We start from the raw sequence: 24,170 nt of genomic DNA, 5'->3' as shown, positions 1-24,170 counted from the left end.
TTGTTATTCCACTGTTTCAGTGTAGTATTCATTTATCTGTTGATGACTATTTGGATGGTTTCCAGTTTTTGGCTATCTTTAACAAAATTGCTATCAACATCTGTAAACAAGCTTTTGTATGGAAATACCCAGGGGTAGAATGGCTGGATCATTAAGGTAGGTATATACTTATAAAAAAACTTAAAAATTGTTTTCCAAAAGTGGTTTTATCATTTTACACTCCCACCAGCAAAGCCTGAGTTCCAGTTGCTCCATATCAGTAACATTTGAGACTATCAATCTTTTTCTTTTTAGTCATTCTAGTGGATGGGGGTGGTGTCTCCCTTTAAAATTCACATGCTCAAACCTCGAATCCCCATTTTACCCCATCTTACCAGCTATCACTTTGGACTTTCACTTTAAAAGAAATTAATGACAACCATCATAGTCAAAAAATTAATAATAGTACAACAACAACACCATAAATGGAGAACTTTTTTTTTTCTGCGGTATGCGAGCCTCTCCCTGTTGTGGCCTCTCCCATTGCGGAGCACAGGCTCCGGACGCGCAGGCTCAGCGGCCATGACTCACGGGCCCAGCCGCTCCGTGGCACATGGGATCTTCCCGGACTTGGGTACGAACCCTGACGGCAGGCAGACTCTCAACCACTTCGCCACCTGGGAAGCCCCCCATTAACGGAGAATATATCGTTCTTAACCTTAGAGTATAAGCTTCATGAGGGCAAGACCTATCTGCAGCACCATGTGTGGAGCATGGTAAGTACATTTACTAGTTATCTGTTGCTGTGTAACAAATTACACCAAATCTTAGCAGCTTAAAATAACAAACATTTGTTTCACAGAGTTTTTGAGAGTTCAGAATCCAGGAGCAGCTTAGTTGAGTGGTCCTGGTTCCTGGTCTATCAGGAGGTTGCACTCAGGGGATTGGCTGGTTCTACAGTCATTTGAAGGCGTGACTGAGACTGGAGGGTTGGCTTCCAAGGTTACTCACTCACATAGCTATGGGGAAGACTGTCGTGTGGGTCTCTCTATTGGGTTGCTCAACACGGCAGCTGGTTTCTCCAAAGTGAGTGACCCCCAAAACAAAGATAGACGTTGATTACACAGACAAACCAGTACATAGTGAATATTCATTGCTTGAACAGATGTGTGCCTGACACTATGCTAAGCGTTTTACTAACACCATCTTATTTAATCCTGATAACAACCCGTGGACCATTGTCCTCATTTGTGCTGATAAAACTGAGGCTTATAAAAGTGAAGCAACCTGTTCAACAAAGCTATTAGGTGGCAGAGCCAGAGTTGAAAGTCAGACCTCTCTAGCCCCCATGGATGTGAAAAATGGTTCACACTGAAAATGAATTGCATTATTCCAAAAAAATTAGATTTCTATGGTCGTTTAAATTTTGTTTGAGTCCAAATCATATACATATGGGGAAAGAAACTAGAAATTATATCAATAGGGAAACCCTCAAACTCTTCAGGAGGATAAAGAATTGCTTCCCTAATTCTCCACTTGGCAAAGTGTTTTCATTTCTTCTCTCTTACCAGACTAATGTTTCAGATTCTTGGCAAATCTTTGGAAATGAGGAAAGTCAAGAATTCTGCCACTGACTTTCCAAAGAGCCAAGACTAGCCGGTCATTCAGTGTACATATGGAACTATGGTAGTTGCAGGGGTCTACAGAGCAAGTTAGAGAGTACCTGATGTCCAAAAGGTCACAGTCTTTTGGGGATTAAGGTGATACAAAACTAATCTAACACAGGGAAGTATAAGTGCCATGGAGAGGCACACAGGGAATGCTTCTTGAGGTTTCAATTTTTAAAAAGATCAGCCACATTTTAAAGACACATTTGGTGTTTATTATAATAATCTAGTGTGATAATCTCTGGAAGTCAATAGAAGATTAAGATGGGGGGCCAGGCCTTCTTTATTTTTATTATTATTTTTAAGCAGTTGGAAAACTTACAAGGCCAGTGACTTGCTTACCATTCCAGACCCAGGCTCTCAGGCAGGAACCACAGTCTCCCACTAAAGGTGGCACAAAGTGGGTTTCTGGAATGCAAGAATGAAGGAAGAGTGACTAAGGTTCAAAGTCCGGGTAACCTCCCTTGAGAATGTAGGAATCAAGCCAGGACAAGGTGGAGTGGGTAGGGCAGTGGAGTTTAGGGATTGATTTGAATTAGAGTTAAGGTGATAATGCCAGGGTAGAAGCAGACAAGGCAATGGTACTTGGACCTATCCTCACTGACTGGGAAGTGAAAAGCTGTCCTAGTAGAGTTGAAATGATGAAATGTTCCCCTCCCCACTCACCCCAGGAAAACTGTCTGGTGCACGGTTGGAACTGAGACCACATATGTCTTGCAAAAACTAGTTTTGGACCCAGATTTGCTTTGGCCATGGAGCGCACTCAGCTTTCAGTCTTCTGCAGAAATGCGGATTCCGTGGCTCCAGATTTTAGCAGTTTGGGGGCAGTAGTGGGGGTGGAAAAGCCTGGGTGGTGTCTACTCAGAGGTCACAGGCCCAGTTCACTTGAAGCAGAAGGTGTGAGGACTAGGGAGGGGGCCAGGTGAGGAGTCAGAGTAGACCCCAAAAAACCAATCCATAAATGTGATTGGTTTTCACCTGGTCAGCAACCCTTTGCGAAGGAGCCAGTTTGGTTATTTGGAGATAGGAAGAGGGTCAGTTCAGGGTTCTGGTCCTAGTCCCTTGATACGAATCGGGGGCAAGGGAATGGTCATTATCACCCAGTGGTGAGCCTCCTGGGTCCTCCCCAGCTACTCCTTGGGCTGCAACCTACTGTTTGCAAGAGACTGGGTGTTGGTGCAGAAACGCAGGAGCCAGATGGAGGATGCTCAGCCGGCAGCCCCCACGAGACCTGCCCCACCTCTCCCGCTCCTCCCTCCTCACCTGTCCAGGCTAGTCGCCAGGGACCAACATCTGGCCAGGCTGGAACGGGCTCAGAAACTAATCTTTGCCAGCTCGTTTTTGTATGTGGGCTCCTGATGGGGTGCATCCACATCTGTGAGAATCTCGTAGACTCTCTGACGCCTGTGTTGGTGGTTTGCGGAGAGGGATCTCCTATTACTGTGTACAGAGACGATGATTACTGAGAATGCTACACAGCCTGCAGGCGGTGCCCGAGGACCAGGGGCAGGGCAGGGGCCGGGGTGCCGTGCGGGGCCGGGGGCGGCCTGCTCACTTCGGGGGGTGTTGGAGCAGCGCGCACGCAAGTGGCCAAGAAAGCCGCAGCCAGGGCAGCGGAGACACCTCAAAACCACACGGAACCTTGGGGCTCCGGCCGCCCACGGCGCGCAAGGTACGCTTCGGGGCGGTCCCGCCTGACCCCGGAAGGGAAAGTGGTTTTGGGGAAGGGGAGTGAGGAGAGCGAGTTAAGTAAAAGTAAAAAACAAAGTTATTCTGCTCCCCCCGGGCTGCCTCGCCCCTGCCTCTTCTTTGCCCCGGGCTCCTTCAGAGGGGCTCCCTCCGATGCCGCGACACTCCCTGGGTCCCTGCCTGAGTAGGGGGACCGCTAGCGTCTGACCGCTGCTACCCCGACCCTCCGGATCGAGGTCGCCGCGAAAACCCGGAGCGGAGCATCTCTCGGGCGGGAGCCGCCCTGGGCGCAAGCCCACTGGCGCGCATGCTCAGTCGCGCGGCGGCGGCGAGTAGGAAGCTCAGCGCGGCGGTGGCGGCTGCGGTGCGGCCGGAGGGTGGGAGGGGCGCAGCGGCGGGCGGGCGGGCGGGCGGGGGCGCGGGGCCGTGGGGGGGGCTCTCGCCCGAGGTTCCTGGGCGCTTTTGGGAGCGTGGAGCCCGGCGCGAGGTGCGAGCGAGCACGGGGGCCAACGAGCGCGGGGTGGGCGGCGGGCGGAGCGCAGCCGCCGGGCGGGCGGAGCGGGCGGGGAGCCTAGGTCTCCGCGGCTCGGGACCCGGCGGCGGGCGGCGATGTTCCACTGCATCCCCCTGTGGCGGTGCAACCGTCATGTGGAGACTATCGACAAGCGCCACTGCTCGCTGGTCTACGTCCCCGAGGAGATCTACCGCTACGCCCGCAGCCTGGAGGAGCTGCTGCTGGACGCCAACCAGCTCCGCGAGCTGCCGGAGGTGAGTGTCCAGCCTCACCTGCGCGCCGCCCTGGGGGAGCGCGGCCGGGCCCCGCCAGCCTCGCGCCCTCCCCTTCCCCCCACCCCGTCCCCTCCTCTCCCCTCCCCTCCCCTCTCGCCCCCTTTTCCACCTCTGGACCCGGCAGGCAGGTCCCGCGGAAACCACGTCTACGTTCATTCACCTGCTTCTTCCTCCCACACTCTTCCTCCTCCCCTCCCCTCCCCCTCCCGAAAAGTTCCTTTTCTTTCTATACAAAGCGACTTGCTGTTTTCTGAGTAGTCGTTGTAGCTTGTGCAGTTGGGAAAACGTTCTGTGCCGATAAGTAGTTTATATACATATCTAGGTACTAGTGCCCGGCACTTGTGACCGGGCAGGTGAGGAGCCAGGTGGCCGGGGCCGTTCCCGGCTGGAAGGACCGAGCGCGGCATCCGGCTCCCGGGGCGGTCTCCTTGTCTCGCATTCCCCGATCGCTGGCCGGGGCGCCTTTTCCCTTCGGCCTGGACTGGGCCGGGAGGAGGTGGGCAGCGCGCGAGAGAGCCGCGCTATCTCGGCATCTTCCGAAGAATGTGCTCCGGGCCTTATCGCGGGTGGGCCGTGCCGGGAAGAGCCGTAGCTGCCCGGGCTCCGGGACCGGCCGTGGGGGGCGGGGCAGGAGGGGGGCTGCGCGCGCGGAGCTGTGGGCAAGTGCCCTGGTGCCCTGCCTGCGTGGACCTGTTGCGTGGAAGGAGCCGCGGTGAACGTCAGCAGAGGCTCTGCCGGGTGGGCCAGCCTTGCAGCCGCCGCTCCCAGAGCGGCCAGGTTCAGCCTGCTGACTTCTGCCCTTGCAGCGATGAGTTACCTCTTCAGAGTTGTTTATGTAAATTAATCACCCGGCCGCGGCCAGGCTTGTCAAGCGACACATGCTGATTGTGCTTTAATGGAGGGTCAGGGACTGCGAACTTTTACCCTTCGAGCTTGCCCGGAAAACTTAGCTTGAGTAAGCCTGAAGGAGGAAGGTAGCCCAAATCCAGGGCTGTGCAGGAAGTCGGGGCAGTTAATCCGAAGGTGTGCAGGAAGTAGGGAGGCTGCTGGCAGGCGAGAGAGGACCTGAAGGCCCGAGCGTTGGAACTCAGATGTCTTGCAGGACCCTTTGTTAACACAAAGCCAAGACATGGTCACAGAAACACTCACCAGTCAAATGTTCTGGCATGTTAGAATGACCCGATTTGTCCTCCAGCCCGATAGAGTGTTTTAAACAGCAGAACTGTGTTTTTCTCAACATTTCAAGTGTTGTTATTCTTCTTGGATTAACTTTCCTTGGTCTGTGTAGAATTGATTGGATGGTTTGCTGTGTGCAGTGGGGGTGTGTGTGTGATTATCCTCACTAGGATCTTTGCAAAGCCCCCCAGGCTTTATTTAGCTTAGAAGCAGAAAAGCCATCCAGTTCCCTCCGGCATTATTATTTTGCGGGCATTTTCAAACACATGGTTTTGTCTGGCCTTTAGCTTCCTTAAATTTGACTTAAAAGTCATGAGTTCACTTACTGCCTTAAGTTATAATAAGTTTTAGGCATTGCTACTGCCAGGAATATAGAATACTGTATGTAATTTAATACTTTTCAAGGGCTTCAGAATAAAGTTGTTAAAGCTTGAGTGAAAAGCTGTTGGACTAGAAATGTTTCAGTGCTCTTTGTGGTGTTTTTGTTTGTTTGTTTTCTTTTGTAGAGCTGGAAGGTTTCCTGTGACTGGATTGGCTTTTCACTCCCTTCTGCAAAGTTTGTGGGTTTTTCTGTAATGTTGGGGGATTCAGCTTGGTATGGGAAATTATGGGGTTTGGATGTGTCAGGTATTTCTACTGATTCTAAATGGAAACTTCTCAGAAGCTCAAAATACAGTCTGATTGCCCTCAGTAAATATGGTAATAAACAAGCTTTTCAAAGGCTAGAAGTGGTCTGGCATATGGGTAATTGCTCTTACAGCTCTTAAAGTACTTTCATAGTTTTCAAGTTGTGTAAAATCTGTTTCTCCCTGACTTTTCGTGTGCCTGGGTGTGTACAAGCCAGACTCCAGCAACCGCCTTCAAAACACGGATGTTTCATTCACAGTCTTTGCTTGGGCATCCGTTGTCTCCCGTCTGAGGTCTGCATAACTCATTACCGCTGCTCACTGCAGTCCTGGCCCCCTCCCCCAGCCCGTCTTCTTACCTGCCACGTCACCAGTGGGCCTTTTCTTCGGACAAAGCTCCAAGGTCCTCGTGGTGGTGGCCATACCTGTATTATGTTCTCGTCTCTGCGATTCATTTGCAGCCAAAGGGGAAGCCTGCATCCCCCAACCCCAATAGCAAAAGTACACATGCTCCCCAGCCTTCAGCACTGAGAAAAGCGTCTCCTCTCCCTGAAAGTCTGCAGCATCTGATTTGCTCCAATCCCCTTGTTTTCCAAATTGAGACTCAGGATTGAAGTGACTTTCAGGGCTGTACAGCTGGTGTGATACAGTCGCTATGGCCAGCTCCCCCCCACCCCCCCCCCCACAGCTCTCCCCTTTCATGTACCTGCCACCTGAGCAGGAATCTGGACTATTGGGCTTCTCACTTCCATCAGAAGAACCTCAGTTATTTAGCCCCTCCTGGTTTACTCCTGTCATGAAAGCTTGACCTCAGTAGAGCCTTTATTGACCCTCCAGGATTTGCTAGTTGTGGGGGATACAGAGATTAAAGAAGGTTTAATCAGCAGCTTTGTGGGGAGACAGTGACTTTAGTACAGGTGTGGTGGGTGTGGTTGGAGCGGGCACTGCAGTTATCAGATGCCGCAGTGGTTACTGACCTAATCTGCCGACCTTTTGCTGAACCCGCACCACCGTCCTCAGCAGTGTCTCCACCCTGTGAGCCTCTCATGGCTGCGGGGGACTAGAGCCCTCACCTTTGGCCTCACTACCCCTTCCCATCCTCCAGCTGGTCCCCTCCCCAGCCCCATCCCTTTGGGGTGTGTGTTAACAGAGACACCTCGAGGTGCCCCCTTGGGAGCACGAGCTCGGCGTCCAGTGGGTCCTGCTGGGTAAACCCCTGTTTATCTGTTGAATGAAGGCTTCTGAGTCTGATGCGGATCTTTCTCCTCTGCTGCTTTCTTGTCCCCTGAAGCTCATCACTGCTCCAGCATCTGTCCTTCTCTAATGGAGTCAGAGAATATCCAGGTCTTCAGAAGTGAAGGTCATCCACGTGGTGCGGTTGTTTTGTCTTCCTCTCCTGCCTTCCTCTCTGTGTTCCTGATGACATCAGTTTTCCCCTCAATCTGTGCACGATGCTCAGATACCTTCAAACATGTGTTTACCGTGGTCTCTCTAGACCATTGCAGGGCCTGGTCTACTAGGCAGCAGACACTTGGAGTGAACGCTCTCAAGCCTCTCCAGGTTAAAAAGTTGAGTTTCATCCTGTCACCTCCTCTTAGAGTTCAGTCAGTCCTTCTGTGATCGCCAGATGACATTATCTCAGATACCTGCCCCTGCCCTTCCTTCTTTCTCGTATCCTGCTTCACTTTTTTCCCTAGCCCTTAGAGCATTCATCACCCCCTGATTCCAGACTGTGTCCTTGCTTGCTCGTTCTTTGTCTCCTCAGCCAGAACTTAAGCTCCGTGCCAGCAAGGGGGTTTTTGTTTGTGGCTGGACCTAGGACAGTATCTGGGACACAGTGGGCATGTCTGTTGCCTGGATGAGTCCTTACGTGCTGTCATGGGGAGATAGCCCTGTTTCTTCGCCATCGTGATTGCCTGTCCCAGACCTGACTTGTACTGTGCACTGGTCTATTGGAATTAGTAAAGACACAGATGTTCAGAATTCAGTGGTCCTGTCCTGCCTATCTTTGTTCTCCATCTCTTCTATGCTGGACGCTTTTGTATTTTGGCCGTGCGTGAGGCTTGTGGGATCTTAGTTCCCCAACCAGGGTTTGAACCTGGGCCCCCGGCAGTGAAAGCAACAAATCCTAACCTCTGGACCACCAGGGAATTCCCTTGTGCTGGACACTTTTGACCGACTTGTCTGTTTGAAATAATCTTCATGCCTTGTAAACATAATTCCTGTGTAACGAGACGTCAACCTCTTCGCCTGTGATCTGTTGAGAGGATATCCATCCCCACTTGGAATAAGTCCCTTTTGTCTTAAACCCACTGTGTTTCAGTTTAGGTCTGGCCCCCTGCACTGGCTTCTCTCCCCAGCAGTTCCATTTCTGGAGGCCGGGCCAGCCGTTCTTCCTGGCTCACAGGTTCAGGGACTTACCTTCTTGTCTCCATCCATCCTGTCACTAGGTCCTGTCATTTCTTCCTTGAGAATGCCACCTTCCCTCTGCGTCTCTCTCTCTCCCCCAGCTGGTTTCCCCTGGATCCCTGCTGTGCGTGGCTGGCCGTCCTCTGCAGAGGTTCTCAGGGCTGGTCTGGAAGGAGCAGGGGGCATGGCTGCTGGAATCAGTTTAGGTGCTGCTCCATCACTTTCATTCTTTCTTCAAGCCTCAGTTTCCTCACGTGTCACAGTAGCACCTACTTTATAGGGTGGTTCTTGGGATTGAAGAGAGAATGCACCCAGAACACGTACAGTTCGGTCTGTGATGTCTAAGATCTTTCTGGATGCTATGGCAAGACGCTTTTATTAGGAAACCATGTTTTTTTTTTCCCATATAACAAATTTATAATATTTATACAGTTACTCAGTTCTTTCACCAGAATATAATATTTTCTTGATTTTTGAGGAAACAATGTGTTTTAAACTAGAGTTTAAAGACATCTTCCTGGGAATTTGCAAGTTATTTTTTAAAACCAAAAGTAAATTTTTAATATTCTTTTAAATAATAATTAAAAAAATCATAGATTCTGTAACATCCAGGTGACCTTCCAAATGAGGCATGTCATAAAGATTTCCTGCCAGCGTTAGACTGCACACCCCTTTGCTTGTCTGTTGCGCACCCCTTTGCTTGTCTGTAGCGAAGGAGAAAGGACAGATGTGGACTTATCGCAGAAATTGTGTTTTGGGGTCAGACGAGGGCTGGAAATTCATGAACAAAGGGTTCACGACAGTCCGTTAGAGAAGAGCGGTGGCTAGCTGGCTGAGGGGATTCCAGCCCCGCGGTGGTAGAGCCCCACAGAGTTGCCAGGAACTCTCTCCAGGTATTCTTGTACTTAACACACTGTGTGAGCAGTCGAGCACACGGAACAAAATTGCATCATTGTCATACGTCACGTTCAGCGAAAGCTGAGCTCTCTTTTATTGGTTTTTATCCAATTTTTACATTGTCTCACCTTACAGTTTTATAAGGGCTAAAGCGTATGAAGCTTTAGATTTGGACAGACTTAAGTAGCATTATAATGCAAATAATTTCAGGCAAAGCCCAGGAGGAAGGGCATCCAAGAGAGCACTTGCCCCTGAGAGCCGTGACCTGCACATTTCTCAAGTTAGGGAAACTTAACTTAAGTTCTGCTTTCTCAGAGAGCCTGCTGCTGTTACACAGTTTAGCTCTTGGTTGTTTTCCTGTTCTGTTCCGTGTTAGTCCAGTGCCCTTCCCTCATCTCCTGTTCCCTCTCCCCCAACCCCCGCTTTACAGGTGAGGAAACTGAGGCCTGGGGAAGATGTCATTTGCCCCAGGTTGGTGGACGTTGGAGTGTCTTTGATTAACTTTGAGTATCTGCTACTTATTAATAATATTCTACTAGACCCCACTTTCTGAGATTTTACTGAGCTCCAAACATTGCATTAAGTTCTCTCTAGAAATTATTTCCCTTAAATGGAATCACCACTCACTTTAGCCCTTATAGTTCCAGTTTTGCCAGTGTGGGCACCGAGACTTACTTAGAGAGTTGTTTCGGAGGCTCGTGTAAGGAACTGGGCCAAGGTCAGCTGTGGAGCCAGGGCGTGCCTCCAGCTCCATGTCACTTGCCCCTGGGGATGTGGCCTGGCCCTGTGACAGCTCTGAGGCATCTCCCTCTTTGGGGAGCTGAGGGAAGACTTCAGAGGGGGTGACATTCACGTTAGAAGGAAGAAAAAACCTGTTGTGGTCATCAAAGCCCATCCTTCCCAGGTGGCTCGAGCGAGGCTGCCTAAGTGGTCGCGGGACTGGAGAGGGGCCAGGCGGGATCTCGACGGTGTGTCAGAAGAGGCGCCGCACAGGTGGACCTCTCTTCTGGGAAGGTGGTCCTGGGAGGAGCAGAGGATGCTGTCAAGAGCTGCTGTGGTGGTCTGGGTGGGAGGAAACCACCCGGCACCTGTGGGGTGGGCAAGGTGGGATGGATTGTGTCATCAAGGACGTTGGGGGGGGGGGGCGGGTTTCCTGCCCTCTGGTCCAGCACCCTTTCTCCTCTTCCCCCTGCCGTGTTGTGCTGACTGCCTGAGGCCCTTCATCAGGGCTCGGGGGACACTAAGCACAAAGCATTTACCTCCTTGTTGTGGACACATTTTCCTCGATTGTGGGGCGTGTCAGCATTGAACTTGTAAATTGCTCGCTAAGCTGTGTATGTAGGCATTGGCCTAGGGGAGAGATGGACGGCCAGAGGTACTGGGGGTGGGAAGAGTTTTTTTTTTTTTTTTTTTTTGATGTCAGTTGAATTGGGTCATCAAGTTGATAAAATTGCAGCCATAGTAACACTGGAGATCCTGTGGGTTCTTTTTTCCCAAGTAACATGAGTATGTGTTATGTGTGTACTGGACCACGGACCTCAGTTTCCTCTGTCCTCTGTTGCTGCTTTAAAACACTGATGCTTGGAGCCTTTTGATTTCCAGAGTCACTTGAAGTCAACTCGTTGCTGAAATGTTGCAAAAAAAATTGCTCAATTCTTTGAGAAAAAGTAAAACTATTCACTTAATAAACCTTTCCTAGAGTTGAGAAAGTTGAGTCATGCTGGTAACGGCAAAATGAACCCATTTCCCCAGTCCCCCTCCCCTCTTCCCAGGGGCTTCCAGAGAGAAGGGTCCACTTCGGCCCCTCTCACAGCTTCTGGAGCGTTATCCTCTCTGCCAAAAATTGCAGCTTCTGTAACTCTGATACTTGTGTACTTGTGATTTCCTTAAAAAGGACCCTTTACGCAGGCTTGAAATTTGGGGGGTAAAGCATAGCTGATATTTACACAAGAGGGTCAGAAATAGCAGGGTAAACATTTCTCAGCAGTGATGACAAAAATCCCAACCATGGTCTCGCCGAGCCATGAACGGAAGCGTTGGGCTCTTCTGGGTGTGGATCCAGTGAGGCTGCAGGCTTCTCTCTTTGCTCACAGAAGTCTAAAGGAAGTTTGCCTATTTTAGGATTTTCCCCGGAACACGGGGCTAGATGTTTGTCCTCCACTTCATGGAATAGTTATGAGGGGTGATGAGATCATGGGCCAGATCTTAGTAAATGCACAGGAGAAACTGCTGGATGTCCATTTACTTTCTCTTGGGTATTATTTAGTGGACAGGGATGGTAATTTACTATTGCATGTGGTATTTTAGAAGATCTAATCGAGTTTGTGTGTGTGTGTGTGTGTGTGTGTGTCTGTGTGTGTATGTGTATGTGCCTGTAGTGTAAAATACTTCGAATTTCTAGAAGTAAGATGGAATACTAATTTTTTTTTTTTTTGCTTATCACTGTCTGGAAGAATTTCCTTATCCAGGCTGTAACTTCTAGATTCCAGAGAATTTGACTCAGTTGGGAGACATTTGGCATTTTTGTTTCCGAGAACCACAAGGCATGGATTTGTCATGTGGTGAGTGGAAGGTGTTACACCTAATTGCAGTGTGTTCCAGACTGATTCCTGGATAGCGTGGCCTCCCATCCTGACCGCTCTGGTCACCTTTCTTTCCACAATCCACACCCACTTCTGGGGGAGAGATAATCGGAGGGACTATCAGCTGACTTGTGGTGGACGTGGGGAGCTTGTCAGATGAGCAGCTGTGAAGCCCGGAAAGGAGCTGCCAAACCTCTGAGGAGGTGACCTGGGCTCTGACTGCCTGACCTGATGTGGAAGATGCTGAGGCCTCTGAGGCTCATGCTGTTAGTGCAAGCTGCCTGAATTTGACTATGATGTGGCCTTGTTTTGTCTTGTTATTATGTGTTGGATGCATAGAAGAATTCAAAGAATAAAAAATGTGACATTTTCCTTGATTCCCTCCAAGTGATACCAGACATGAACAATTTTAGAACGTATCCTTATAGACTTTTCCTCTTCACATACCACCATATATTTATCATTGTTAAAAGGAAAAGAGGAGTCCTATGTAAATTACTTCTATATAAGTTACTATATAAGTTGCGTCACCACTTGCTGTTTTGTACTTAACTCCGTATCCTGGATGTCTTCTGTGTCAGTATGTATAGATGCATGTTAACATCAGTGCTGGTGCTGTAGGTTCCCTTATATAGGATATACCATAATTTATTTATTTCACCATTCTCCTATCGCTGGACATCTAAATTGTTCCAAATTTTTGCAGCGATGAACTACACTAGATTGAATGTTCTTGTTCATATTACTTTGTACACACATGCAAACGTTTCTTTGCATGGGTTCAAGGTGCGTAATCCCGGGATGAAAGGGTACATACTTTACAAATTTCAGTAGATGTTTCTAGCTTGTCAAAGATGATTATTTTTTAAATCTGAGTTGGGTGGAGGCCTAGTGATAGGAGACATCTACCCACCTTACAGCTAAACAAGTGCAAGACGAGTGAGGTAAAGTGATGGATCAGAGCAAAGTGAACATGTGAGCAGTCCTCTCCCACTCCTGGCTCCAGGTCCTGTGCTCTTTCGGGGGGCTGGAGAAATAGGTGGGGAGATGGGTTCTGTCATCTCTGCCCCCTCTCTCCTCGACTGGGGCTGTTTTCCAGAGACCTGGGAAGACCCTTGGGTGGGCTTCCGTCAATCCGATATTCGTTCCGGGTCTTTGGAAGATCGACATCTAATGCTTGCATTCAGGTGGCTTATGCTGTTTAGTCGGGCAGAGAGGTTGGCGTCACGGAATTCCTAATGTGGGTTGATTTGCTTTCTGGAGCAGGAGGGCAGGGCAGTGTGCAGGCTGTGGGGGGCCGGTCAGCCCCTCCCTCCGTCCCTTCTACTGATGTGTTGCTTCTGGCCTGGAACTCTTGCTTGTCAGGAAAGTGTGTAGTGTTGGTTAGGAGATCGACCCCTTAGCTGTGACACCCGGGACAAGTAACTCAGCCTCACTGGGCCTCAGTTTGCTCATCTGTACAAAGGTACTAATAGACCCCACGTCATGTGTGTGAAGAGTAAATGGGTTACTATGTGTGCTGGAAACGGTGTCTGTTACATAGACAGCACCCAATCAAATCTGCTGGCTGTTGTCATCGTTCTTGGCTGTTTTGTGAGAGAGGCTTCAAAGCCCTTCGTCCTGTCTTCTTCAAATCCTGTCTCAATTCTTGGCGGGAGAGATCTTTCTAAAACACAGATGTGATGGGTGACTTCCTGCTGCAGTGGCTCCTGGCCTGCAGGATACAGCCTGGCTCTTCTACCTTATCTCGCATCTCTTCCCTGCTTGAACCTTGCGTTTCAGCAGCACTTAGCTGCCCTTGGTTACCAGTCTTTTCGTGCTTCAGAGTCTTCAATTTTGTGCTCTGTCTCCTGGGAGTTCCTCTTTGTTGGCTTCTTTGTCTGCCTCCCTGCTGGTCATCCCGTGGGACACAGCTCAGGCGATCACTTTCCTCTGAGAACACTTCCCTTCCCTCTTCTCTGGTTTCTGGGGACACCTGTGTCCTTACTGTTACCTCTTTGAAATGATCTCTGTCCCCCATCGAAGCCACAACACACCTTTTCTTCTTTGCTTTCCTGCTGCGTCACAGAGCAGACATTGAAGACATATTCGAGCAGCATTCTTGGGGACGTTTTCAGCCCTTTTGGCAAGTGGATTTAGAAATGGGTTGGGGGCAGACTGTAAGTTGAGCTTGCTGATTACTCCATGAAGAGCCGGGCTCTCTGCCATCCTTGCTTGTATGGATGGCGTCATGGTGGTGGTAGCACTGGTCTTGCAGTTGGATAGCCCTGGGCCTGTGTCCGTGCTCTGACGGACAGTAGCACTGACCTTGGGCAATTCACATAATCTCTCGAGCCTCAGTTTCCTTATTTGTCTTGAAGAGGTGGTGTTAGTGATGTTCAAGGTCTCTTTGAGTCCTGACCTCCCTGGATGCTAATTTTATGACGTTTTATGACTCTATGCCACAGCGCTAACCTGAGGGGAGTGGTCCCCACTTGTGCACGTGACCCGTGAGGTTGCTCAGTGAGGTTTAGTAGAACCACAAGTCCAGGCTTAATCATTATAATCAAGGATTCGATAATAAGGAGAAGCTGTTCCAAACGCTTACCCTCCTGTGGTCAGTTGTTGATTCCCAGAACCAATTAAGGGAAAAAGATCAGCAGATTTTCTTTGGTTAAAACACACACACACACACACACACAGACACACACACACAGACACAGACACACACACACAGACACACAGACACACACACAGACACAGACACACACACGGACACACACAAACACACAGACACACACACACACAGACACAGACACAGACACACACACACAGACACACATACACAGACACACACACACACAGGCACACACACACACAGACACACCCCCCCCCCCAACAACCTCTGAACACTGAGTTTTTTCCCCTGTGTCAGTTGCGTGCTCCCAGCTTTTAGAAGTGAGGTAGAATAGGCACCTTGGCTGGGGCTTTTTGTCTCCTTTTTAAATGAACTCAAGCAGAGTTCAGAGGCGGTTGTTTGAAAGTTCACTCTGGGTTGATGTGAGCACCCGAGACTGTATTTTGGGAAACCTAATTTGGGGACTGATGATTAAGGAATATCTATGAGTTAAAATCAGACTGAGGTGGCTTTTCGAGGAGTATATTAGGATCAAAAGCTACAGCCTTCTACTCTTCTGCTGAAATTTGCTTTCCTGACTAGATGTTGGTGTCAGGCTTCCCAGGCAGTGTGATTCAGGAGTGGGGGTTTGGGGGGTCGATCTCTGCTGGGTCCTGGCAGACCCTCCCTCCCCCTTCCCCTATGCACCCTGCATCTTTATTATTTATTTATTTATTTTTTGCGGTACGCGGGCCTCTCATTGTTGTGGCCTCTCCCGTTGCGGAGCACAGGCTCCGGATGCGCAGGCTCAGCGGCCATGGCTCACGGGCCCAGCTGCTCCGCGGCATGTGGGATCTTCCCGGACCAGGGCACGAACCCGTGTCCCCTGCATCGGCAGGCGGACTCTCAACCACTGCGCCACCAGGGAAGCCCCCTGCATCTTTATTGAGTGCCAGCTGTGCTACAGGCATCCTTCTGTCTGGCAAGGTGGGTATTTTGCCTTGTCCTAACGGAGCTTCCATTCCAGGTAAGGGAGACCTCTGGTAAATGGATAAGCAAATAAGAATTTCAGATAGTGATCAGAGCTATAAAGCAAACCAAATGGGGAAATGTGGTTGAGAGCCATGGAGAGGTTTCTGCTTATTCCGAGAATACCTCTCCCAGGAGGGGACCCTTGGCCTGATGCGGTGAGGCAGCTGTGAACAGTGCAGAGCTCCTTGCAAAGGCTCGGGATGAGTTTGGGGTGTTTGTGGGCAGAACGAAGGTCAGTGTGGCTGGTATGACAGGGCGGGGGGTGGAAAATCAAGGTGAAGATGTTGGTGGGGTTAATGTATGTCGGACCTCAGAGACCCCGGTGAGGAGTTTGGATTTTTTTTCACCAATTGGAAGTATGGCAGATGGTAAGCCTATAGATATCTGATTTGTGTTTTAGAAAGTTCACTCTGCTGGCAGGTGAGAGTTTAGTCTCGAGGGAGGAAGGGTTCACAGAGCAGAGAGACCTGGAGAACTGATGGGTTCTTGGACCGGGGTGGTAGCAGTGAGTGATGAGATTTATCTTGGGGGTACATTCAACAGAACCTGCTGATGTATTGGATGTACGTTTTTGGGTTTATCAACTGGGGTGCTGGCAGAGCCTTTACGGGGTTTGGGAGGACCAGGAAAGGGAGTATAGTGGCCTAGGACCTGGTAAGTCCTTGAGTTGGGATGTGGTGAAGTGTTTATGAGACCCAGAACTTATGAGACCCAGACCCAGAACAACAAACATAAATAGCTTTATTATCCTCTTGAGGACACCAGGACGCGGAGAGATGACTTAACTTGCTGAAGTCACACAGCTAGTACGAGCAGAGCTGGGGGTCACAGTGGGGCTGTCTGGTTCAAGAGCCAGTATTCCTAACCACTGGACCGTCTTTCCTCAAGGTCACATGCACAGAGACCACGTCTTTGGCACCAAAAGCCACCTGATGGGCCAGGAGTTGCGTCCACTCTGGGAAAGGGGACAGAGACACCTGTGCCCCCTGGGTTATTTTTGAACTGTTAAGAAAAAGAGCACTGAGCTGAAATATTTTAAAAATTAGGTCACCAAATATTAATGTGCTTATTCACGCTTAATCTTTCAAAGAAGATTAGTGGCACCCATTTTGGGGGGCTGGATTTTTTTTTACCTTCAGGAGAGAAAATGAGTGCTGGTTTTATCCTAGGAGTGTCTCCATTATAATTCTGCTGCCAATAATTCAGCTATTATACTGTTGATCTCTGTTGTCAAAGCATGATATCAAGTGATTAGTTCATGAGGCAGTTACGAGTCTTGACTGTAAAGGTCAGACTCATAAAGAGGTTCTAATGTACTTTCTGGAAGTATACACATTCCAATACTGCTACACATGGACGCTAATAAGATTAGGTTAATAGAAGCTATGCGTCTTATAGGAGATGCACCTTACCTAGTAGCATGTGACAGTAATTCACCTACCTTGATTTGCGATAACTTGGTTCTAAAATGGCAAGAGGCGGTAGAGGAAAGTGTCACGTTCTCTCTGATAATGGTGGTGATTCACTGAAGTTACACAGAGGCCAAGAGAAAGCAAGCCCTACCCCCCCTCTTCAACCTCACCCATGCCCACCCCTCTTTAGCACTTACTGTTCGAAAAGAAAATATCTCTCAAGATGTCTTTGTCAGGCAAGTAAAGCAGGGGGTAATTGCTTGTGAGGTGTAGTTCCTGTAGTCTTTAAAATTTTCTATATTCTGAAATGTTTGATTTCGACATTCGGGTTTAGGTCCAAAGTAAGGTAACTTCTATGGTTTCAGCTCACTGGTCATTTCCCCTCATAGAGGGTTTCAGCCTTGAAGAAACAGGAGCGCCTTTGGAATATTCTTGTCTGCGAGTGACAGACATCTCAACCTAAGATGCCTTAAGTGACAGAGGCACTTAGGGCCCTCACGTGTCAGGAGGCCCGAAGGAAAGTTAGGGTTGGTTTAGCAGGTCGGCAGTGCCGGGCACTGAGGGGACTCCTGAGTGACCTGCAGTTCCTCGTATGGTGGCACCCGGGGATGGGCGTATGCAGAGTCACGGGTGGACCCTGGACTCTTTTTCTGGCCTCTAGTGGGAGGCAGGGAGGCAGGGAAGGTGAGGGGTAGACATACGGGGTGGGGATGGGTGTGGCTGCAGTGCTCCTGAAAGGAGGAGGGGCAGAGACGGTGCCGCCTGCTGGCCCTTGCAGATGCCCTCCGTTTGTGACGTCTCTTTCGTTTAGCGCTGTGCCTTCTGCCAGAAACACAGGGACCGTCTGCTGAGGAAAAATCTCTGGCAGGATTGATTTCTGTTCCAAGGTATTCTTAAGAAAAAGAAAAGCTTGGACATGTCGATGTTTTCCCTAGGTTTCCTTCTCACTATGTGTGAGAGAAAATTTGTGAGAGAAGAAAAAATAAGTCAAGAAGATATTATAAAGATTGAATTACCAGATATACTTATTTTCTAAGTTGTTAAATTCTAACATGCTAAGTACATTTTAGTACTTTCTGACTGTGGTCTTTAATGGTTAAATTTCTGTGACTCAGTGGTCTCGCGTCTTCCAGACCTCCGTGCCTGTCGGTTGCTGTGCGCTCCGCTCAGAAGCCTCTTCTCCAGGGCAGATGCTGCCTCCTCTGAGAAGCCCTCCCAGCTCTGCAGCCATACCCATGACCCCATGTCCCCGCAACCACCCCCCTCCTTCCCCCCCCCCCCGCCCCGCCGCCGCAGTCCCTCTTGACTCACCTCTCTCTTGCTGTTCCTCAGGGTTAGACTTAGCTGTGCATCTGTTTGTTTCTCTCGGTTTGTCATCAGGGACTTGTTTTATGCATCTCTGTCTCAGGCAGTGGGGAACTCAGTGCTTTATTCACAGGAAATGTTCAAAAAATGTCTGTTGCATTGAAAAAAAATTTTTTATGGGGTAGCTGAGATACATAAACCCTCGGACATTTCCCTTTGGTGCCACAGCGTGGTGAGTTACTCCGAGGGACCGGTGGTGCCGCAGTCCAGCCTCAGTCAAGTTCAGCCTGCGCCTGGTGTCCCTGGAGGGACCCGCCGGCAGCCAGCGGGGCGTGTGGTGGGGCTTTGCTCTGCACTCGGGTGGGAGGCTGGGGCTGAGGCAGGGTCCAGGGAGAACCCAGCATTGGTCCTGCTCAGGCCTGTGTCTTTGCAGAGGTGTGCATGAGGAGTGAGATGGCCAGGCGGTGCGGAAGGTCTGCCCATGCGCTGGACCGTCTGCCCTCGCCTTGGAAGAGCGGAGGGAAACCTCAGCTACGGTTTTGAAAACACCCAGTGGAGCTCTTTGCTGACCGCCTACCGTGTTTCAGATGCACAGCTAGGCACGTACTCAGGATTTGCCTGGTCCTCAGGTCAGCCTTATGTGGGAGGGTTTTTAAAGGCCCCATTTTACAGATGAGAACACAGAAGCTGAGCCCTTGCCTGAGGTCACCCACGTGGGAAACAGCCTGGTGGGAAGTCCAGGCCTGGGGGCTCCAGAGGCCCTGCTTTTTCATGCCATGTTCTCATTAGGCAGAGCCAGGCCGGGGGCCCTGAGATCAACACGCAGCTCACGTGCGTTGAAAGGCCAGTGCATTTATTAGGTACTGGGTGTGCAAAAGTGAGCAGGGGCATCTGACACCCGGGCACGTTGTGCCGAGCCCGTGGAGCTGGTGGCACAGGCTTCCTAGGGGTGGAGGGAGGGGTGTACAACCCAGCCACATTTTTAAGGAGAGGGGTCAGGACAGCCGGAGCCCCGTTGTGAGTGGCTGTGAAAGCCAGGGTCAGGAGGCTGGTCCTTATTTCGTCGTGGAGGCGTGTCGTCAGTGGAATTTCAGTAAGCCCCGGGGCTCTGATCAGACTTGTGTGGAGACGGCTCAGCCTGTTGGCAGCCTGTGCGCGGATTTTCAGGGGAGCGGGACAGGGACAGGGTTTGGTGACTGACTGGCTTGGAGGGTCTGGGCTCAAGGATAACGGCTGAGTTTTCAGCTTGAGGAACTGGGTACCACCCTCAGAATTGGAGGACCGAGGGAAAGGGTGCGTGTGGTTAATAAAAGATCAGGGCTGGGGGCTTCAGTATTCTCAGTGGAGGACGGGGTGGGGCATCTGCAAGGTGAGGGAGGAGGGGGCGCGGGGGGGCTCAGGGCATTCCTGGGTGGGTGTGAATTCCCGGGGGTGCCTTTGGCCTTCGTGGGTTGTTCTGTTTTCCTCCAGAAGGCTCAGCTGTACTGGCCTGGGATAGAGGAGGGTGGGGTGTAGGTGCCCAGTCCACCTGCGGGGGAGGCCGGCAGGATGAGAGGGTGTGAGGCCCCTGAGGTTTCTGATGCGTAAGGTTTGGGATGCTGTTTCGTTGGGGAGAGGGGGAGGTTCCTGCAAGGGGAGAGGGTCGAGGAGAAGCAGAGGTGGAGGTCGTGGGAGAGGTTGTGGCAGGTCTGGAATATCGGAGTCGAGGCGAGTGACAGGAAGCAGCTGGAGTGGGGTCAGCGTTCCAGGGTGTGACCAGGTGAGGATGGTGACGCCCAGGGTGTGGCGGTCACTAGCCTCACGGAAGCCGGGGGCTGCGAGGCTCGCCTGTCTCAGGATCAGCTGTGCAGTGACAGGTGGGGGGCATGGGATGGGGAGGTCCAGCCTGAGACAGGCCCGTGGGCAGGAGGCGCCCACGCCCCATCTGGAGGGGATGCCCCCACCTGACCAACCCAAGGTGGGGATGAGGGCCTCCTGCTACTGCCTAACTCAGTGCTTTGTTTTTCTTTTGCTGGAAAACAAGATTTTCTATGTGAGGTCTCCTGATTTCTAATTGTTGACATCTTATTAAACAATTTAAAAACCACACCGTGTATCAAGTGCACGGGTTGGGTTTGGCTGGGCTCCTGTCGTCCCCTCTGCTCTACAGATCCTAGGACTTTGCAGGGGTTCGGGGGTGACTGGGAACTGGAGCCCACTGTCTCGGTAGCTCCGCGCCTTCCTGGGCATCGCCTTCTGTTTGGAGGATGGAGGTTTTAAAGATAAAGACCTAACTAGCTAATTAGCTTCCCAGTGGGAGCTAATAGGGGGGTGATAGTAATCTGAAGCCTTTGGCTCAAGTGAACCGCAGATCCTGATAAAAATGTGTGAGCAGTCCCGCTCCTTTCCTCTGGACAGAGTGTCCCTCTTTGGCAATCCTGTTTCTTTTTTCTAGTTTGCTTCTTGACTTGTCCTTCCTCTTTTGCTTCCTTACAGCATTTTCTTTCCTTACCCTTTTGCCCATCTCTTCTTTCCATATTTACTTTCTCCCCAGTTCATTTTCTCACAGAGTTCGGCTCAAGTTAGTTGGCTAAAGCAATGTGTAGATCAATTTTTTGGGGTGTTGATTCAGTAAGCTTTTATGTTCTATTTTCTTATTTCTCAAACTTGGCGAATGAGCTGTAACGTAGGCACACGTGCATCCAAAGGCATGGTTTGCCCTTCAGATTAATCACCCTGCCGGGTTTTACTCAAATTTCAAAAACACTGTTTATCCTCAGGCCACCCACACATACCTTTGACCATCCCTGGAGTTTGCAAGTCTTTGTTCCTTTGAAGGGACATTTGATGTTTGGGACAGGCTGGGACTAAGTCTAGAGAATAAGGTTATGGATCTGTCTGGGAAATACCGTAGTTCCCTGAAGCACTGACCCGGGTCTTCTGTCTTGCTGGGTGGAGGGAGGGGCCCCAAGGTGGCTCCAGTGGGGAAGTGCCCAGATGTTGGAGCAACGGCGCCTGCCTGGGGTCTGTGCCACTTCTCTGTTCCGTTTTCAGCCTGGCTGTAAAGGCTTTGGGTCCAGACACACTGTATTTGTGAAGTGATGAACCGTTAAATTTTCCCTTTTCCAAAGACATTTCACTTAGACCTGGAGTTAGGTAACGAAGGTGTGATTTCTCTTGGCCTTTGAAATACTGCAGTGGACTCCGAGACCCATGTTACTGTCTTCGTGGGCCTTTTGGGCTCTAGGCTCCAGGTTGGGAGCCCCTGGGGTCTGGGCTCCCTCAGTGGGGACTGTAAAGAATGACGTGCATGTGGCCACAACGCCGGCGCGGCTGGTTGATGACCAGCACGCGCACGAAGCAGGTTTCCGGCCACGCTGCCTCCTCTGGCTGCTGGCGGGCAGGCACCACAGGGGTTCAGACTTGGTTCTTTATCAGAAGCACCTGCGGAGTTCTTTGGAAACCTATGGATTCCAGAGCTGCATTTCCAGAGATTCTGATGCATTATGTGCCCGGGGAGGGTGCGCCCCAGGTGAGTGGTGCTGGGGGTCCCGCAGCCACACCCTGAGAACCGCGGGCTCAGTGGGCTTTGGTTCCAATGGGTCAGGTTCCTGCCCTGCCTCCTCTGTACTGATTCCGTGGTCTCGCCGAGTTACTTCACCATCTTTGAGCCTCGTTCTCTCGTCCTTATTGTTTGTTTTTGTTTTAACTTTTTTTTTAACATCTTTATTGGAGTAAATTACTTTACAATGGTGTGTTGGTTTCTGCTTTATAAAAAAGTGAATCAGCTATACGTATACATATATCCCCACATCTCCTCCCTCTTGCGTCTCCCTCCCACCCTCCCTATCCCACCCCTCTAGGCGGTCATAAAGCACCGAGCTGATCTCCCTGTGCTATGCAGGTGCTTCCCACTAGCTATGTTTTACATTTGGTAGCGTATATATGTCTATGCCACTCTCTCTCGTCCTTTAAGTGAGGCTGGTGATGCCATCCGGGGAGGGCGTTGTGAGGAGTGCAGTCTGTATACACAGGGCACCTGCTCTGCTTGGCACGTGCTATGGTGCTCATCACCTAGGGTTGGAAGTCAAGGGTCTCCATCATACTCTGAACTTCTGGTGTATTTGTCGGCGGGAGTGGTTAGCTGCTTCCTCCTCTGGCCTAGAGTCCCTTCCTCTGTGGGGCCCGTGGATGATGGGCCCCCTGTCCTGTTGTCCCTGGTGTTTGTGGCTCAGCCTATAGGTCCAGGTGTGCCATGGGGCCCTTAGTGGCCACAACTTGAGATGTGCCCTTCTCTCGTTTTCTATTCTGCTCTCCCACTGGGCCCTTCCTCTCGCGTGCTTGCACGTGTGCACACACGCGTGTACACACACACGCGCACGCACAGCTGAGCTGGTCCCAAGGAGCTGTATTTGAGGCCTGGCTCAGGCCCAGTCCTCTCCCCCCAGGTCCCTGAAACATGGTGACAGTTGTCTGTGGGCCTGGCCTGCCAGGGGGACTCTGCAGCCTGTCAGAGCTGGCTTCTGCCTGCTGGGCCTGCAGGGAACTCAGGCACCAGTTTTCAGGGACAGACCTGGGTTCTCTTCTCCCTCCCCTGCGTCCACAGGCTAGTGAAGCAGGCTCAACGCACAGACAGCTGTCTCCGTGAAACTTCGTCTCAGCCAACGTGACCTTGATCTTCCTGGAAGGCAGGCAGGCCAGCTTTTACGAAATGTTTTGTTTTTATTGGTTTTTAATGCCGGCCCCAAAAAGAATGCCTTGGTTTTGCCTCAGGGTTCTGTCAAAACAAAACCCTTCCCATATCCAGGATAGAAGCAGGTTTGCCGAGGACCCGAGCACGTTGCTGTTGAGTTTCCATCTCCCCTTTGTGACTTTTGAATAACTCCGCATTCTTTTCTCACTAATCATTTAAAATCTTAACTGAAAGTTTGGCTCTCATAACGTGAGCAGTTTTGGCAAATGCATGAAGGTGTGTCTGATGTAATTCCAGTCTCAGAAGCAGTTTTTAAGGAAAAGAGGCTTTAATCTTCAATGCCTTTGTCACTGGGCTGTTCACTAGATATTTTGAGGATATAAATTACGGTGAGCACAGCACCAAAGGGCACATTTTTGTTTCTCGTTTGGTATATTTCCTTATTCTTGGCTTGCTAATTATATTCGGTATAATTTAGGCTTGGACTACAAAACAGATGTTGGGTCTGTGTTCTCTGATTGTTATATACTAATACTTCTGCATTCATTACCTGATGGAATATCCAAATGTACTTTAGGAATTGAACCCCTTCGTCTCTCTCCCAACAGGCTCTTGAATCTTAAGCAAAAGAAACACGTGGGGAGAGAGAAATCATGGAGGTGGAAATTCTAAGTGCCTGGCTCCTATAGAAGTCAGTCAGAAGCCTTTTTTTGTGTTCATTTTGAGTTACCAAAATCAAAATAGAGCTAAACTTGTAGTCAGTGGTTTTGAATATAGCTTATTTCCACAGAATATTTAAATAGTATGTTCCAGTTCCTTATTCAAGATTTTAATAATTTTCTAGTATTCTTTGTAAACTAAGTATTTCTTTGAAAGTCAGCTCGTGGGGACTAAAGGGAAGGGTGATGGATGTGTACCAGCCCTTCTTTCCTGTTCTTTCTGATTCACGCATCTTGTGAATGCTTTCCTAGGTGCCAGACAATCTGAAACAGTGTGAGGGCTCCCGAAAAACCCAGCTCTCTTCCTCTTTACCAACATTTCGTCACATTAGTTTCATGGTAAGACAGAGAAGATAGCCAGAATTTTAATTAGTGCTTCAACTTTTAAGCTAAAGAAAGTTCAGCTGGGTTGATAGTTTCGATGCTGCCAATTGATTTTGGGGGGTAATATTTTCTTCCCTGCCTCTGATTACAGAAGTGATACTAATGCCCATTTTGGGAACCTTGACAAACGCAGAAATGTTTAACGAGGCGGAAGAAAGTCCCCCATAATCCCACCTAAGATTCGAGTCCCTGACTTCAGTGAGAGGTGGTGATTGTCTAGCGCTCCACTGCAGGGC

At 50.1% G+C, this 24,170-nt stretch overlaps 1 protein-coding gene across 1 annotated transcript in view; it reads left to right on the top strand.

Annotated features, from left to right (window-relative positions):
- Positions 1-3,929: 3,929 nt before the first annotated feature.
- LRRC1 (leucine rich repeat containing 1) overlaps positions 3,930-24,170 on the top strand; it is a gene marked incomplete at its 3' end in the record, with an annotated part of 125,357 nt that continues 105,116 nt past the window's right edge. Inside the window, exon 1 of the mRNA XM_082848913.1 lies at positions 3,930-4,103. Within this exon, the coding sequence (XP_082705039.1) occupies positions 3,945-4,103 (159 nt within the window). The 5' untranslated portion in view covers positions 3,930-3,944. The remainder of the gene's footprint in view (positions 4,104-24,170) is intronic.

This window comes from Leucopleurus acutus, assembly GCF_964270905.1.
Source record: "Leucopleurus acutus genome assembly, chromosome: 10".
Lineage (NCBI taxonomy): Eukaryota > Metazoa > Chordata > Mammalia > Artiodactyla > Delphinidae > Leucopleurus > Leucopleurus acutus.
This window is presented reverse-complemented; position numbering and strand designations above follow the sequence as displayed.